Source organism: Oncorhynchus kisutch, unplaced genomic scaffold (genome assembly GCF_002021735.2).
Source record: "Oncorhynchus kisutch isolate 150728-3 unplaced genomic scaffold, Okis_V2 Okis07a-Okis12b_hom, whole genome shotgun sequence".
NCBI classification, from domain to species: domain Eukaryota; kingdom Metazoa; phylum Chordata; class Actinopteri; order Salmoniformes; family Salmonidae; genus Oncorhynchus; species Oncorhynchus kisutch.
In genome coordinates, this window is record NW_022261984.1 from 15,005,618 (window position 1) to 15,023,117 (window position 17,500).

Below are 17,500 nucleotides of genomic sequence, written 5' to 3' on the forward strand. Positions count from 1 at the left end.
TACCCCCCCCCCCCCTGTCTATAGTATTAATGTGGAGGTCTGATACCCCCCTGTCTATAGTATTAATGTAGAGGTCTGATACCCCCCCCCCCCTGTCTATAGTATTAATGTGGAGGTCTGATACCCACCCTGTCTATAGTATTAATGTGGAGGTCTGATACCCCCCCCCCTGTCTATAGTATTAATGTGGAGGTCTGATACCCCCATGTATATAGTATTAATGTGGAGGTCTGATACCCCCCCCTGTCTATAGTATTAATGTGGAGGTCTGATACCCCCCCTGTCTATAGTATTAATGTGGAGGTCTGATACCCCCCCCCCTGTCTATAGTATTAATGTGGAGGTCTGATACCCCCCCCCCCCCTGTCTATAGTATTAATGTGGAGGTCTGATACCCCCCCCCCCTGTCTATAGTATTAATGTGGAGGTCTGATACCCCCCCTGTCTATAGTATTAATGTGGAGGTCTGATACCCCCCCTGTCTATAGTATTAATGTGGAGGTCTGATACCCCCCCTGTCTATAGTATTAATGTGGAGGTCTGATACCCCCCCTGTCTATAGTATTAATGTGGAGGTCTGATACCCCCCCCCTGTCTATAGTATTAATGTGGAGGTCTGATACCCCCCCCTGTCTATAGTATTAATGTGGAGGTCTGATACCCCCCCCCCTGTCTATAGTATTAATGTGGAGGTTAGATACTTCTTGACAGCATGTCATCACTGTGTGTGTGTGTGTGTGTGTGTGTGTGTGTGTGTGTGTGTGTGTGTGTGTGTGTGTGTGTGTGTGTGTGTGTGTGTGTGTGTGTGTGTGTGTGTGTGTGTGTGTGTGTGTGTGTGTGTGTGTGTCCAGGTGTGTGTGTGCGGAGGGTTTCGAGGGGGATGTGTGTGAGATCAACGTTGACGACTGTGAAGACAACGACTGTGAGAACAACTCAACCTGCGTCGACGGAGTCAACAACTACACCTGCATGTGTGGCCTGGAGTACACAGGTAACACAAACACACACACACTTAAAACACACACACACTTGAACACACACACTCTTTTCTATTGTGCTTGATCGTTTGTTCTGTCTCTCTGTCTGCTTCTGTAGCTAACAGCTGTAGTTGTGTGATTCTCACTAACCGCTAACTTAATGTGCTACTCATGTCCTCTCTCCCTCTCTCTCTCTCTCTCTCTCCCTCTTTCTCTCTGTCTCTCTCTGTCTGTCTGTCTCTCTCTCTCTCTCTGTCTCTCTCTCTGTCTTTCTCTCTCTACCTCTCTCTCTCTCTCTTTCCTCTCTCCTCTCTCTCTGTCTCTCTCTCCTCTCTCCTCTCTCCTCTCTCTCTGTCTCTCTCTCCTCTCTCCTCTCTCTCTGTCTCTCTCTCTCTCTATTTCTGTCTGTCTGTCTGTCTGTGCCTTGCAGCTGCTACCAATGAGGTGGAGAGAGGTTAGTCTCTTTTCTCTCTCTCTCTCCGTCTGTCTGTCCTGTTCTGCTTCACTCTGCTGTCCTGTTCTGCTTCACTCTGCTTCACTCTGCTTCAGTCTGTTGTCCTGTTCTGCTTCACTCTGCTGTCCTGTTCTGCTTCACTCTGCTTCACTCTGCTTCACTCTGCTGTCCTGTTCTGCTTCACTCTGCTGTCCTGTTCTGCTTCAGTCTGCTTCACTCTGCTTCACTCTGCTGTCCTGTTCTGCTTCACTCTGCTGTCCTGCTCTGCTTCAGTCTGTTGTCCTGTTCTGCTTCACTCTGCTGTCCTGTTCTGCTTCACTCTGCTTCACTCTGCTTCACTCTGCTGTCCTGTTCTGCTTCACTCTGCTGTCCTGTTCTGCTTCAGTCTGCTTCACTCTGCTGTCCTGTTCTGCTTCACTCTGCTGTCCTGCTCTGCTTCACTCTGCTTCACTCTGCTTCACTCTGCTGTCCTGTTCTGCTTCACTCTGCTGTCCTGCTCTGCTGTCCTGTTCTGCTTCACTCTGCTGTCCTGCTCTGCTGTCCTGTTCTGCTTCACTCTGCTTCACTCTGCTTCACTCTGCTGTCCTGTTCTGCTTCACTCTGCTGTCCTGTTCTGCTTCACTCTGCTTCACTCTGCTGTCCTGTTCTGCTTCACTCTGCTTCACTCTGCTGTCCTGTTCTGCTTCACTCTGCTGTCCTGTTCTGCTTCACTCTGCTGTCCTGTTCTGTCTCACTCTGCTTCACTCTGCTGTCCTGTTCTGCTTCACTCTGCTTCACTCTGCTCTCCTGTTCTGTCTCACTCTGCTTCACTCTGCTGTCCTGCTCTGCTTCAGTCTGCTTCACTCTGCTGTCCTGTTCTGCTTCACTCTGCTTCACTCTGCTTCACTCTTCTTCACTCTGCTGTCCTGTTCTGCTTCACTCTGCTGTCCTGTTCTGCTTCACTCTGCTTCACTCTGCTGTCCTGTTCTGCTTCACTCTGCTTCACTCTGTTGTCCTGTTCTGCTTCACTCTGCTGTCCTGTTCTGCTTCAGTCTGCTTCACTCTCCTGTCCTGCTCTGCTTCACTCTGCTGTCCTGTTCTGCTTCACTCTGCTGTCCTGCTCTGCTTCACTCTGTTGTCCTGTTCTGCTTCACTCTGCTGTCCTGTTCTGCTTCAGTCTGCTTCACTCTCCTGTCCTGCTCTGCTTCACTCTGCTGTCCTGTTCTGCTTCACTCTGCTGTCCTGTTTTGCTTCACTCTGCTTCACTCTCCTGTCCTGTTCTGCTTCACTCTGCTGTCCTGTTCTGCTTCAGTCTGCTTCACTCTCCTGTCCTGCTCTGCTTCACTCTGCTGTCCTGTTCTGCTTCACTCTGCTGTCCTGCTCTGCTTCACTCTGTTGTCCTGTACTGCTTCACTCTGCTGTCCTGTTCTGATTCAGTCTGCTTCACTCTGCTGTCCTGTTCTGCTTCAGTCTGTTGTCCTGTTCTGCTTCACTCTGCTGTCCTGTTCTGCTTCACTCTGCTGTCCTGCTCTGCTTCACTCTGTTGTCCTGTACTGCTTCACTCTGCTGTCCTGTTCTGCTTCAGTCTGCTTCACTCTCCTGTCCTGCTCTGCTTCACTCTGCTGTCCTGTTCTGCTTCACTCTGCTGTCCTGTTCTGCTTCAGTCTGCTTCACTCTCCTGTCCTGCTCTGCTTCACTCTGCTGTCCTGTTCTGCTTCACTCTGCTTCACTCTGCTGTCCTGCTCTGATTCAGTCTGCTTCACTCTGCTGTCCTGTTCTGATTCAGTCTGCTTCACTCTGCTGTCCTGTTCTGATTCAGTCTGCTTCACTCTGCTGTCCTGTTCTGCTTCAGTCTGTTGTCCTGTTCTGCTTCACTCTGCTGTCCTGTTCTGCTTCAGTCTGTTGTCCTGTTCTGCTTCACTCTGCTGTCCTGTTCTGCTTCAGTCTGTTGTCCTGTTCTGCTTCACTCTGCTGTCCTGTTCTGCTTCAGTCTGTTGTCCTGTTCTGCTTCACTCTGCTTCACTCTGCTGTCCTGTTCTGATTCAGTCTGCTGTCTTAAACTGTGAATGAGAGTCATGTTGTAACTCAAGTTGTCCTCCGACCTTCCAATGAGGGAGAGGATTTTCCCCTTTGTACTTTAACGATGATATGAGAGAGAGATAAAGAGAGATAAAGAGAGAGACAGAGATAATATGTATATAGAGATAATATGAGAGAGAGACAGAGAGAGATGTGTTACATCATACAGAGATAATATGTATATAGAGATAATATGAGAGAGAGACAGAGAGAGATGTGTTACATCATACAGAGATAATATGTATATAGAGATAATATGAGAGAGAGACAGAGAGAGATGTGTTACATCATACAGAGATAATATGTATATAGAGATAATATGAGAGAGATACAGAGAGAGATGTGTTACATCATACAGAGATAATATGTATATAGAGATAATATGAGAGAGAGACAGAGAGAGATGTGTTACATCATATAGAGATAATAAGTATATAGAGATAATATGACATTTGAAATGTCTTTATTCTTTTGGAACTTCTGTGAGTGTAATGTTTACTGGTAGTTTGATATTGTTTATTTCACTTTAGTTTATCATCTATTTCATTTGCTTTGGTGATGTTGTCCCATGACAATAAAAACTTTTATTTGAAAATGAAAAATTGAGAGAGAGAGAGATGTTGAACTGTACGTGTGTGTGTGTGTGTGTGTGTGTGTGTGTGTGTGTGTGTGTGTGTGTGTGTGTGTGTGTGTGTGTGTGTGTGTGTGTGTGTGTGTGTGTGTGTGTGTAGGTGAGCTGTGTGAGGAGAAATTAGATTTCTGTGCTCCAGAGTTGAACCCCTGCCAGCACGACTCCAAATGCATCCTGACCCTTCAGGGGTACAAGTGAGTCAACACACCACACCACACACACCACACCACACCACACACACCACACACACCACACCACACCAAACACGCCACACACACAACACCACACCACACACACCACACATCACACACTACACCACACCACACCCACACACCACACCACACACCTGTGTTCCAGGTGTGAGTGTTGTATTAACAGTGTGTGTGTGTGTGTGTGTGTGTGTGTGTTCCAGGTGTGAGTGTTGTATTAACAGTGTGTGTGTGTATGTGTGTGTGTTCCAGGTGTGAGTGTTGTATTAACAGTGTGTGTATGTGTGTGTGTGTATTCCAGGTGTGAGTGTTGTATTAACAGTGTGTGTGTGTGTTCCAGGTGTGAGTGTTGTATTAACAGTGTGTGTGTGTGTGTGTGTGTGTTCCAGGTGTGAGTGTTGTATTAACAGTGTGTGTGTGTGTGTGTGTTCCAGGTGTGAGTGTTGTATTAACAGTGTGTGTGTGTGTTCCAGGTGTGAGTGTTGTATTAACAGTGTGTGTGTGTGTGTGTGTTCCAGGTGTGAGTGTTGTATTAACAGTGTGTGTGTGTGTTCCAGGTGTGAGTGTTGTATTAACAGTGTGTGTGTGTGTGTGTGTGTGTTCCAGGTGTGAGTGTTGTATTAACAGTGTGTGTGTGTGTGTGTGTTCCAGGTGTGAGTGTTGTATTAACAGTGTGTGTGTGTGTGTGTGTGTGTGTGTGTTCCAGGTGTGAGTGTTGTATTAACAGTGTGTGTGTGTGTGTGTGTGTTCTAGGTGTGAGTGTTGTATTAACAGTGTGTGTGTGTGTGTTCCAGGTGTGAGTGTTGTATTAACAGTGTGTGTGTGTGTGTGTGTTCCAGGTGTGAGTGTTGTATTAACAGTGTGTGTGTGTGTGTGTGTGTGTTCCAGGTGTGAGTGTTGTATTAACAGTGTGTGTGTGTGTGTGTGTGTGTGTTCCAGGTGTGAGTGTTGTATTAACAGTGTGTGTGTGTGTGTGTGTGTGTGTGTTCCAGGTGTGAGTGTTGTATTAACAGTGTGTGTGTGTGTGTGTGTGTGTGTGTTCCAGGTGTGAGTGTTGTATTAACAGTGTGTGTGTGTGTGTGTGTGTGTGTGTTCCAGGTGTGAGTGTTGTATTAACAGTGTGTGTGTGTGTGTGTGTGTGTGTGTGTGTTCCAGGTGTGAGTGTTGTATTAACAGTGTGTGTGTGTGTGTGTGTGTGTGTGTGTGTTCCAGGTGTGAGTGTTGTATTAACAGTGTGTGTATGTGTGTGTGTGTATTCCAGGTGTGAGTGTTGTATTAACAGTGTGTGTGTGTGTTCCAGGTGTGAGTGTTGTATTAACAGTGTGTGTGTGTGTGTGTGTGTGTTCCAGGTGTGAGTGTTGTATTAACAGTGTGTGTGTGTGTGTGTGTTCCAGGTGTGAGTGTTGTATTAACAGTGTGTGTATGTGTTCCAGGTGTGAGTGTTGTATTAACAGTGTGTGTGTGTGTGTGTGTGTGTTCCAGGTGTGAGTGTTGTATTAACAGTGTGTGTGTGTGTTCCAGGTGTGAGTGTTGTATTAACAGTGTGTGTGTGTGTGTGTGTGTGTTCCAGGTGTGAGTGTTGTATTAACAGTGTGTGTGTGTGTGTGTTCCAGGTGTGAGTGTTGTATTAACAGTGTGTGTGTGTGTGTGTGTGTGTGTGTGTGTTCCAGGTGTGAGTGTTGTATTAACAGTGTGTGTGTGTGTGTGTGTGTTCTAGGTGTGAGTGTTGTATTAACAGTGTGTGTGTGTGTGTTCCAGGTGTGAGTGTTGTATTAACAGTGTGTGTGTGTGTGTGTTCCAGGTGTGAGTGTTGTATTAACAGTGTGTGTGTGTGTGTGTGTGTGTTCCAGGTGTGAGTGTTGTATTAACAGTGTGTGTGTGTGTGTGTGTGTGTTCCAGGTGTGAGTGTTGTATTAACAGTGTGTGTGTGTGTGTGTGTGTGTGTTCCAGGTGTGAGTGTTGTATTAACAGTGTGTGTGTGTGTGTGTGTGTGTGTGTGTGTGTTCCAGGTGTGAGTGTTGTATTAACAGTGTGTGTGTGTGTGTGTGTGTGTGTGTTCCAGGTGTGAGTGTTGTATTAACAGTGTGTGTGTGTGTGTGTGTGTGTGTGTGTGTGTTCCAGGTGTGAGTGTTGTATTAACAGTGTGTGTGTGTGTGGTGTGTGTGTGTTCCAGGTGTGAGTGTTGTATTAACAGTGTGTGTATGTGTGTGTGTGTATTCCAGGTGTGAGTGTTGTATTAACAGTGTGTGTGTGTGTTCCAGGTGTGAGTGTTGTATTAACAGTGTGTGTGTGTGTGTGTGTGTGTTCCAGGTGTGAGTGTTGTATTAACAGTGTGTGTGTGTGTGTGTGTTCCAGGTGTGAGTGTTGTATTAACAGTGTGTGTGTGTGTTCCAGGTGTGAGTGTTGTATTAACAGTGTGTGTGTGTGTGTGTGTTCCAGGTGTGAGTGTTGTATTAACAGTGTGTGTGTGTGTTCCAGGTGTGAGTGTTGTATTAACAGTGTGTGTGTGTGTGTGTGTGTGTTCCAGGTGTGAGTGTTGTATTAACAGTGTGTGTGTGTGTGTTCCAGGTGTGAGTGTTGTATTAACAGTGTGTGTGTGTGTGTGTGTGTGTGTGTGTTCCAGGTGTGAGTGTTGTATTAACAGTGTGTGTGTGTGTGTGTGTGTTCTAGGTGTGAGTGTTGTATTAACAGTGTGTGTGTGTGTGTTCCAGGTGTGAGTGTTGTATTAACAGTGTGTGTGTGTGTGTGTGTGTGTGTTCCAGGTGTGAGTGTTGTATTAACAGTGTGTGTGTGTGTGTGTGTGTGTGTGTGTTCCAGGTGTGAGTGTTGTATTAACAGTGTGTGTGTGTGTGTGTGTGTGTTCCAGGTGTGAGTGTTGTATTAACAGTGTGTGTGTGTGTGTGTGTGTGTGTTCCAGGTGTGAGTGTTGTATTAACAGTGTGTGTGTGTGTGTGTGTGTGTTCCAGGTGTGAGTGTTGTATTAACAGTGTGTGTGTGTGTGTGTGTGTGTGTTCCAGGTGTGAGTGTTGTATTAACAGTGTGTGTGTGTGTGTGTGTGTGTGTGTTCCAGGTGTGAGTGTTGTATTAACAGTGTGTGTGTGTGTGTGTGTGTGTTCCAGGTGTGAGTGTTGTATTAACAGTGTGTGTGTGTGTGTGTGTGTGTGTGTGTGTGTGTGTGTTCCAGGTGTGAGTGTTGTATTAACAGTGTGTGTGTGTGTGTGTGTGTGTTCCAGGTGTGAGTGTTGTATTAACAGTGTGTGTGTGTGTTCCAGGTGTGAGTGTTGTATTAACAGTGTGTGTGTGTGTTCCAGGTGTGAGTGTTGTATTAACAGTGTGTGTGTGTGTGTGTGTGTGTGTGTGTGTTCCAGGTGTGAGTGTTGTATTAACAGTGTGTGTGTGTGTGTGTGTGTGTTCCAGGTGTGAGTGTTGTATTAACAGTGTGTGTGTGTGTGTGTGTGTTCCAGGTGTGAGTGTTGTATTAACAATGTGTGTGTGTGTGTGTTCCAGGTGTGAGTGTTGTATTAACAGTGTGTGTGTGTGTGTGTGTGTGTGTGTGTGTGTTCCAGGTGTGAGTGTTGTATTAACAGTGTGTGTGTGTGTGTGTGTTCCAGGTGTGAGTGTTGTATTAACAGTGTGTGTGTGTGTGTGTTCCAGGTGTGAGTGTTGTATTAACAGTGTGTGTGTGTGTGTGTGTGTGTTCCAGGTGTGAGTGTTGTATTAACAGTGTGTGTGTGTGTGTGTGTGTGTGTGTGTGTGTTCCAGGTGTGAGTGTTGTATTAACAGTGTGTGTGTGTGTGTGTGTTCCAGGTGTGAGTGTACCCCAGGCTACGTGGGGGATCAGTGTGAGCTGGACTATGATGACTGTGAGGAGAACAAGTGTCAGAACGGAGCTCAGTGTATTGATGCGGTCAACGGATACACCTGTGTCTGTCCTGAGGGATACAGGTAACAGGACACACACACACACACACATACGCACGCGCACACACATACACACACACACATGCACACACACACATACGTACATACAGTACTAGTCAAAAGTTTGGACACCTACTCATTCCAGGGTTTTTCTTTATTGTTACTATTTTCTACATTGTAGAATAATAGTGAAGACATCAACACTATGAAATAACACATATGGAGTCATATTGTAACCAAAAAAGTGTTAAACAATCAAAATATATTTTTATATTTGAGATTCTTCAAAGTAGCCACCCTTTTCCTTGATGACAGTTTTCCACATTCTTGGCATTCTCCCAACCAGCTTCATGAGGTAGTCACCTGGAATGCATTTCAATTAACAGGTGTGCCTTAAGTTAATTTGTGGAATTTCTTTCCTTCTTAATGCTTTTGAGCCAATTAGTTGTGTTGTGTTAAGTAGGGGTGGTGTACAGAAGATAGTCCTATTTGGTAAAAGACCAAGTCCATATTATGGAAAGAACAGCTCAAATAAGCAAAGAGAAACGACAGTCCATCATTACTTTAAGACATGAAGGTAATTTAATATGGAAAATGTCAAGAACTTTGAAAGTTTCTTCAAGTGCAGTCGCTAAAAGCATCAAGCGATATGATGAACCTGGCTCTCATGAGGACCACCACAGGACAGGAAGACCCAGAGTTACCTCTGCTGCAGAGGAGAAGTTCATTCGAGTTAACTGTCTCTTCTGGTTTAGTACCAGTCTGTAGGGGTAGTTAACCTGAACGTTCATGATGAGGTAGGGGCTGGTTTAGTACCAGTCTGTAGGGGTAGTTAACCTGAACGTTCATGATGAGGTAGGGGCTGGTTTAGTACCAGTCCGTAGGGGTAGTTAACCTGAACGTTCATGATGAGGTAGGGGCTGGTTTAGTACCAGTCCGTAGGGGTAGTTAACCTGAACGTTCATGATGAGGTGGGGGCTGGTTTAGTACCAGTCCGTAGGGGTAGTTAACCTGAACGTTCATGATGAGGTAGGGGCTGGTTTAGTACCAGTCTGTAGGGGTAGTTAACCTGAACGTTCATGATGAGGTAGGGGCTGGTTTAGTACCCATCTGTAGGGGTAGTTAACCTGAACGTTCATGATGAGGTAGGGGCTGGTTTAGTACCAGTCTGTAGGGGTAGTTAACCTGAACGTTCATGATGAGGTAGGGGCTGGTTTAGTACCAGTCTGTAGGGGTAGTTAACCTGAATGTTCATGATGAGGTAGGGGCTGGTTTAGTACCAGTCTGTAGGGGTAGTTAACCTGAACGTTCATGATGAGGTAGGGGCTGGTTTAGTACCAGTCTGTAGGGGTAGTTAACCTGAACGTTCATGATGAGGTAGGGGCTGGTTTAGTACCAGTCTGTAGGGGTAGTTAACCTGAACGTTCATGATGAGGTAGGGGCTGGTTTAGTACCAGTCCGTAGGGGTAGTTAACCTGAACGTTCATGATGAGGTAGGGGCTGGTTTAGTACCAGTCCGTAGGGGTAGTTAACCTGAACGTTCATGATGAGGTGGGGGCTGGTTTAGTACCAGTCCGTAGGGGTAGTTAACCTGAACGTTCATGATGAGGTAGGGGCTGGTTTAGTACCAGTCTGTAGGGGTAGTTAACCTGAACGTTCATGATGAGGTAGGGGCTGGTTTAGTACCCATCTGTAGGGGTAGTTAACCTGAACGTTCATGATGAGGTAGGGGCTGGTTTAGTACCAGTCTGTAGGGGTAGTTAACCTGAACGTTCATGATGAGGTAGGGGCTGGTTTAGTACCAGTCTGTAGGGGTAGTTAACCTGAATGTTCATGATGAGGTAGGGGCTGGTTTAGTACCAGTCTGTAGGGGTAGTTAACCTGAACGTTCATGATGAGGTAGGGGCAGGTTTAGTACCAGTCTGTAGGGGTAGTTAACCTGAACGTTCATGATGAGGTAGGGGCTGGTTTAGTACCAGTCCGTAGGGGTAGTTAACCTGAACGTTCATGATGAGGTAGGGGCTGGTTTAGTACCAGTCCGTAGGGGTAGTTAACCTGAACGTTCATGATGAGGTGGGGGCTGGTTTAGTACCAGTCCGTAGGGGTAGTTAACCTGAACGTTCATGATGAGGTAGGGGCTGGTTTAGTACCAGTCTGTAGGGGTAGTTAACCTGAACGTTCATGATGAGGTAGGGGCTGGTTTAGTACCCATCTGTAGGGGTAGTTAACCTGAACGTTCATGATGAGGTAGGGGCTGGTTTAGTACCAGTCTGTAGGGGTAGTTAACCTGAACGTTCATGATGAGGTAGGGGCTGGTTTAGTACCAGTCTGTAGGGGTAGTTAACCTGAACGTTCATGATGAGGTAGGGGCTGGTTTAGTACCAGTCCGTAGGGGTAGTTAACCTGAACGTTCATGATGAGGTAGGGGCTGGTTTAGTACCAGTCCGTAGGGGTAGTTAACCTGAACGTTCATGATGAGGTAGGGGCTGGTTTAGTACCAGTCCGTAGGGGTAGTTAACCTGAACGTTCATGATGAGGTAGGGGCTGGTTTAGTACCAGTCCGTAGGGGTAGTTAACCTGAACGTTCATGATGAGGTAGGGGCTGGTTTAGTACCAGTCCGTAGGGGTAGTTAACCTGAACGTTCATGATGAGGTAGGGGCTGGTTTAGTACCAGTCTGTAGGGGTAGTTAACCTGAACGTTCATGATGAGGTAGGGGCTGGTTTAGTACCCGTCTGTAGGGGTAGTTAACCTGAACGTTCATGATGAGGTAGGGGCTGGTTTAGTACCAGTCTGTAGGGGTAGTTAACCTGAACGTTCATGATGAGGTAGGGGCTGGTTTAGTACCAGTCTGTAGGGGTAGTTAACCTGAACGTTCATGATGAGGTAGGGGCTGGTTTAGTACCAGTCTGTAGGGGTAGTTAACCTGAACGTTCATGATGAGGTAGGGGCTGGTTTAGTACCAGTCTGTAGGGGTAGTTAACCTGAACGTTCATGATGAGGTAGGGGCTGGTTTAGTACCAGTCTGTAGGGGTAGTTAACCTGAATGTTCATGATGTGGTAGGGGCTGGTTTAGTACCAGTCTGTAGGGGTAGTTAACCTGAACGTTCATGATGAGGTAGGGGCTGGTTTAGTACCAGTCTGTAGGGGTAGTTAACCTGAACGTTCATGACGAGGTAGGGGCTGGTTTAGTACCAGTCTGTAGGGGTAGTTAACCTGAAGGTTCATGACGAGGTAGGGGCTGGTTTAGTACCAGTCTGTAGGGGTAGTTCACCTGAACGTTCATGATGAGGTAGGGGCTGGTTTAGTACCAGTCTGTAGGGGTAGTTAACCTGAAGGTTCATGACGAGGTAGGGGCTGGTTTAGTACCAGTCTGTAGGGGTAGTTAACCTGAACGTTCATGATGAGGTAGGGGATGGTTTAGTACCAGTCTGTAGGGGTAGTTAACCTGGACGTTCATGATGAGGTAGGGGCTGGTTTAGTACCAGTCTGTAGGGGTAGTTAACCTGTTAACCTGTCTGTAGGTGTAGTTATCCTGTAGCACCACCTTGTGGCTCATATGTAGAACAGAATCAGACATTTAGAACAGAACAACAGAATAGAACAGAACAGGAGCAGAATAGAACAGAACAGAACAGAACAGAACAGAACAGAACAGAACAGGAGCAGAATAGAACAGAACAGAACAGGATTAGAGTAGAACAGAACAGAACAGGATTAGAGTAGAACAGAACAGAACAGGATTAGAGTAGAACAGAACAGAACAGAACAGGATTAGAGTAGAACAGAACAGGATTAGAGTAGAACAGAACAGAACAGGATTAGAGTAGAACAGAACAGAACAGGATTAGAGTAGAACAGAACAGATCAGGATTAGAGTAGAACAGAACAGAACAGGAGCAGAGTAGAACAGAACAGAACAGGATTAGAGTAGAACAGAACAGAACAGGATTAGAGTAGAACAGAACAGAACAGAACAGGAGCAGAATAGAACAGAACAGAACAGAACAGGATTAGAGTAGAACAGAACAGAACAGAACAGGATTAGAGTAGAACAGAACAGAACAGAACAGAACAGAACAGGATTAGAGTAGAACAGAACAGAACAGAACAGAACAGGATTAGAGTAGAACAGAATAGAACAGAACAGAACAGAACAGAACAGGATTAGAGTAGAACAGAACAGAACAGAACAGGATTAGAGTAGAACAGAACAGAACAGAACAGGATTAGAGTAGAACAGAACAGAACAGAACAGAACAGGAGCAGAATAGAACAGAACAGAACAGAACAGGATTAGAGTAGAACAGAACAGAACAGAACAGGATTCGAGTAGAACAGAACAGAACAGGAGCAGAGTAGAACAGAACAGAACAGGAGCAGAACAGAACAGACCAGGAGCAGAATAGAACAGAACAGGAGCAGAACAGGAACAGAATAGAACAGAACAGGAGCAGAACAGGAGCAGAACAGGAACAGAGTAGAACAGACCAGGAGCAGAACAGACCAGGAGCAGAATAGAACAGAACAGGAGCAGAGTAGAAGAGAACAGAACAGAACAGAACGGGATTAGAGTAGAACAGAACAGAACAGGAGCAGAGTAGAACAGACCAGGAGCAGAACAGGAGCCGACTAGAACAGAACAGACCAGACCAGGAGCAGAACAGACCAGGAGCAGAATAGAACAGAACAGGAGCAGAGTAGAAGAGAACAGAACAGAACAGAATGGGATTAGAGTAGAACAGAACAGAACAGGAGCAGAGTAGAACAGACCAGGAGCAGAACAGGAGCCGACTAGAACAGAACAGACCAGACCAGGAGCAGAACAGACCAGGAGCAGAATAGAACAGAACAGGAGCAGAGTAGAACAGAATAGAACAGAACAGGAGCAGAACAGGAGCAGAACAGACCAGGAGCAGAACAGAACAGAACAGGAGCAGAGTAGAACAGAATAGAACAGAACAGGAGCAGAACAGGAGCAGAGTAGAACAGAATAGAACAGAACAGAACAGACCAGGAGCAGAACAGGAGCAGAACAGAACAGAACAGGAGCAGAGTAGAACAGACCAGGAGCAGAGTAGAACAGAATAGAACAGACCAGGAGCAGAGTAGAACAGACCAGGAGCAGAGTAGAACAGACCAGGAGCAGAATAGAACAGACCAGGAGCAGAACAGACCAGACCAGGAGCAGAATAGACCAGACCAGGAGCAGAACAGGAGCCGACTAGAACAGAACAGGAACAGACCAGGAGCAGAACAGGAGCCTACTAGAACAGAACAGGAGCAGACCAGGAGCAGAACAGGATCAGAACAGAACAGACCAGGAGCAGAACAGACCAGGAGCAGAACATGAGCAGAACAGGAGCAGAACAGAACAGACCAGGAGCAGAACAGAACAGAACAGGAGCAGAGTAGAACAGACCAGGAGCAGAGTAGAACAGAATAGAACAGAACAGGAGCAGAGTAGAACAGACCAGGAGCAGAGTAGAACAGACCAGGAGCAGAATAGAACAGAACAGGAGCAGAGTAGAACAGACCAGGAGCAGAACAGACCAGACCAGGAGCAGAACAGGAGCCGACTAGAACAGAACAGGAACAGACCAGGAGCAGAACAGGAGCCGACTAGAACAGAACAGGAGCAGACCAGGAGCAGAACAGGATCAGAACAGAACAGACCAGGAGCAGAACAGACCAGGAGCAGAACATGAGCAGAACAGAACAGACCAGGAGCAGAATAGAACATGTACCCCATACATACAATTTTCTGTAAGGTTTGAATTTCAAACACAGATTCAACCACAAAGACCAGGGAGGTTTTCCAATGCCTCACAAAGAAGGGCAAGTATTGGTAGATGGGTTAAAAAAACAGTCACTACAAAGATACAGGTGTCTTTCCTAGCTCAGTTGCCGGAGAGGAAGGAAACCACTCAGGAATTTCACCATGAGGCCAATGGTGACTTTAAAACAGCTACAGAGTTTAATGGCTGTGATAGGAGAAAACTGAGGATGGATCAACAACATTGTAGTTACTCCACAATACTAACCTAAATGACAGAATGAAAAGAAGGAAGCCTGTACAGAATAAAAAATATTCCAGAACACGCATCCTGTTTGCAACAAGGCTCGTAAGTAATACTGCAAAAAATATGGCAAAGAAATACACTTTATGTCCAGAATACAAAGTGTTATGTTTGGGGAAAATCCAATACAACACATTACTGAGTACCGCTCTCCATATTTTCAAGCACAGTGGCTGCGTCATGTTATGGGTATGCTTGTCATCATTAAGAACTGTGGAGTTTTTCGGGATAAAAATGAAACAGAATGGGGCTAAGAACAGGAAAAGTCCTAGAGGAAAACCTGGTTCAGTTTGCTTTCCAACAGACACTGGGAGATTAATTCACCTTTCAGCAGGAAAATAACCTAAAACACAAGGACACATCTACACTGGAGTTGCTTACCAAGAAGACCGTGAATGTTCCTGAGTGGCCGAGTTACAGTTTTGACTTAAATCGTATTGAAAATCTACGACAAGACTTAATAAAAATGGCTGTCTAGCAATGATCAACAACCAACTTGACAGAGCTTGAAGAATTATGAAAAGAAAAAAATGGGCAAATGTTGTACAATCCAGGTGTGGAAAGCTCTTAGAGACTTACCCAGAAAGACTCAACAGCGGTAGTGACTCTTAGCGACTTACCCAAGAAGACTCCCAGCTGTAATGACTCTTAGAGACTTACCCAAGAAGTCTCCCAGCTGTAATGACTCTTAGAGACTTACCCAAGAAGACTCCCAGCTGTAATGCCTCCTAGAGACTTACCCAAGAAGACACCCAGCTGTAATGACTCTTAGAGACTTACCCAAGAAGACTCCCAGCTGTAATGACTCTTAGAGACTTACCCAAGAAGACTCCCAGATGTAATGACTCTTAGAGATTTACCCAAGAAGACCCCCAGCTGTAGTGACTCTTAGAGACTTACCCAAGAAGACTCCCAGCTGTTATGACTCTTAGAGACTTACCCAGAAAGACTCCCAGATGTAATGACTCTTAGAGACTTACCCAAGAAGACTCCCAGCTGTAATGACTCTTAGAGACGTACCCAAGAAGGCTCCCAACTGTAATGACTCTTAGAGATTTACCCAAGAAGACTCCCAGATGTAATCACTCTTAGAGACTTACCCAAGAAGACTCCCAACTGTAATGACTCTTAGAGACTTACCCAAGAAGACTCCCAGATGTAATGACTCTTAGAGACTTACCCAAGAAGACTCCCAACTGTAATGACTCTTAGAGACTTACCCAAGAAGACTCCCAGATGTAATCACTCTTGGAGACTTACCCAAGAAGACTCCCAACTGTAATGACTCTTAGAGATTTACCCAAGAAGACTCCCAGATGTAATCACTCTTAGAGACTTACCCAAGAAGACTCCCAACTGTAATGACTCTTAGAGACTTACCCAAGAAGACTCCCAGATATAATGACTCTTAGAGACTTACCCAAGAAGACTCCCAACTGTAATGACTCTTAGAGACTTACCCAAGAAGACTCCCAGATGTAATCACTCTTAGAGACTTACCCAAGAAGACTCCCAACTGTAATGACTCTTAGAGATTTACCCAAGAAGACTCCCAGATGTAATCACTCTTAGAGACTTACCCAAGAAGACTCCCAACTGTAATGACTCTTAGAGACTTACCCAAGAAGGCTCCCAGATGTAATGACTCTTAGAGACTTACCCAAGAAGACACCCAACTGTAATGACTCTTAGAGACTTACCCAAGAAGACTCCCAGATGTAATCACGCTTAGAGACTTAACCAAGAAGACTCCCAACTGTAATGACTCTTAGAGACTTACCCAAGAAGACTCCCAGATGTAATGACTCTTAGAGACTTACCCAAGAAGACACCCAACTGTAATGACTCTTAGAGATTTACCCAAGAAGACTCCCAGATGTAATCACTCTTAGAGACTTACCCAAGAAGACTCCCAACTGTAATGACTCTTAGAGACTTACCCAAGAAGACTCCCAGATATAATGACTCTTAGAGACTTACCCAAGAAGACTCCCAACTGTAATGACTCTTAGAGACTTACCCAAGAAGACTCCCAGATGTAATCACTCTTAGAGACTTACCCAAGAAGACTCCCAACTGTAATGACTCTTAGAGATTTACCCAAGAAGACTCCCAGATGTAATCACTCTTAGAGACTTACCCAAGAAGACTCCCAACTGTAATGACTCTTAGAGACTTACCCAAGAAGGCTCCCAGATGTAATGACTCTTAGAGACTTACCCAAGAAGACACCCAACTGTAATGACTCTTAGACACTTACCCAAGAAGACTCCCAGATGTAATCACGCTTAGAGACTTAACCAAGAAGACTCCCAACTGTAATGACTCTTAGAGACTTACCCAAGAAGACTCCCACATGTAATGACTCTTAGAGACTTACCCAAGAAGACACCCAACTGTAATGACTCTTAGAGATTTACCCAAGAAGACTCCCAGATGTACTCACTCTTAGAGACTTACCCAAGAAGACTCCCAACTGTAATGACTCTTAGAGACTTACCCAAGAAGACTCCCAGATATAATGACTCTTAGAGACTTACCCAAGAAGACTCCCAACTGTAATGACTCTTAGAGACTTACCCAAGAAGACTCCCAGATGTAATCACTCTTAGAGACTTACCCAAAAAGACTCCCAACTGTAATGACTCTTAGAGATTTACCCAAGAAGACTCCCAGATGTAATCACTCTTAGAGACTTACCCAAGAAGACTCCCAGCTGTAATGACTCTTAGAGACTTACCCAAGAAGACTCCCAGATGTAATGACTCTTAGAGACTTACCCAAGAAGACTCCCAACTGTAATGACTCTTAGAGACTTACCCAAGAAGACTCCCAGATGTAATCACTCTTAGAGACTTACCCAAGAAGACTCCCAGATATTATCACTGTGATTCTAACTCGGGGGGTGAATATTTATCTAATCAATATAATATATTAGTGGTTAATTTTTCCATGAATGTTTTACAAACGTTATCATTTTTCTTCCACACACTTTCACATTACAGAATATTTTGTGTCAATCTTTTTTTTATTCCACTTTGTAACACAACAACAACAACAACAACAACAAAAAGTGGAAAAAGTCAAGGAGTGTAAACTCTTTCTGAAGGCATCTAAGAGTGCTGATCTATGATCAGTTTATCTTGTTTACCTGACAATGAATATGATTAC

General features: G+C 45.3%; 1 protein-coding gene across 1 annotated transcript in view; it reads left to right on the forward strand.

The window, feature by feature from the left end:
- Window positions 1–17,500, forward strand: part of slit2 (slit homolog 2 (Drosophila)) — a gene marked incomplete in the record, with an annotated part of 126,482 nt that overhangs the window by 98,104 nt on the left and 10,878 nt on the right. The window contains 4 exon segments of the mRNA XM_031815044.1: window positions 852–991; window positions 1,408–1,431; window positions 4,221–4,314; window positions 8,137–8,274. Of these exon segments, the coding sequence (XP_031670904.1) occupies window positions 852–991; window positions 1,408–1,431; window positions 4,221–4,314; window positions 8,137–8,274 (396 nt within the window).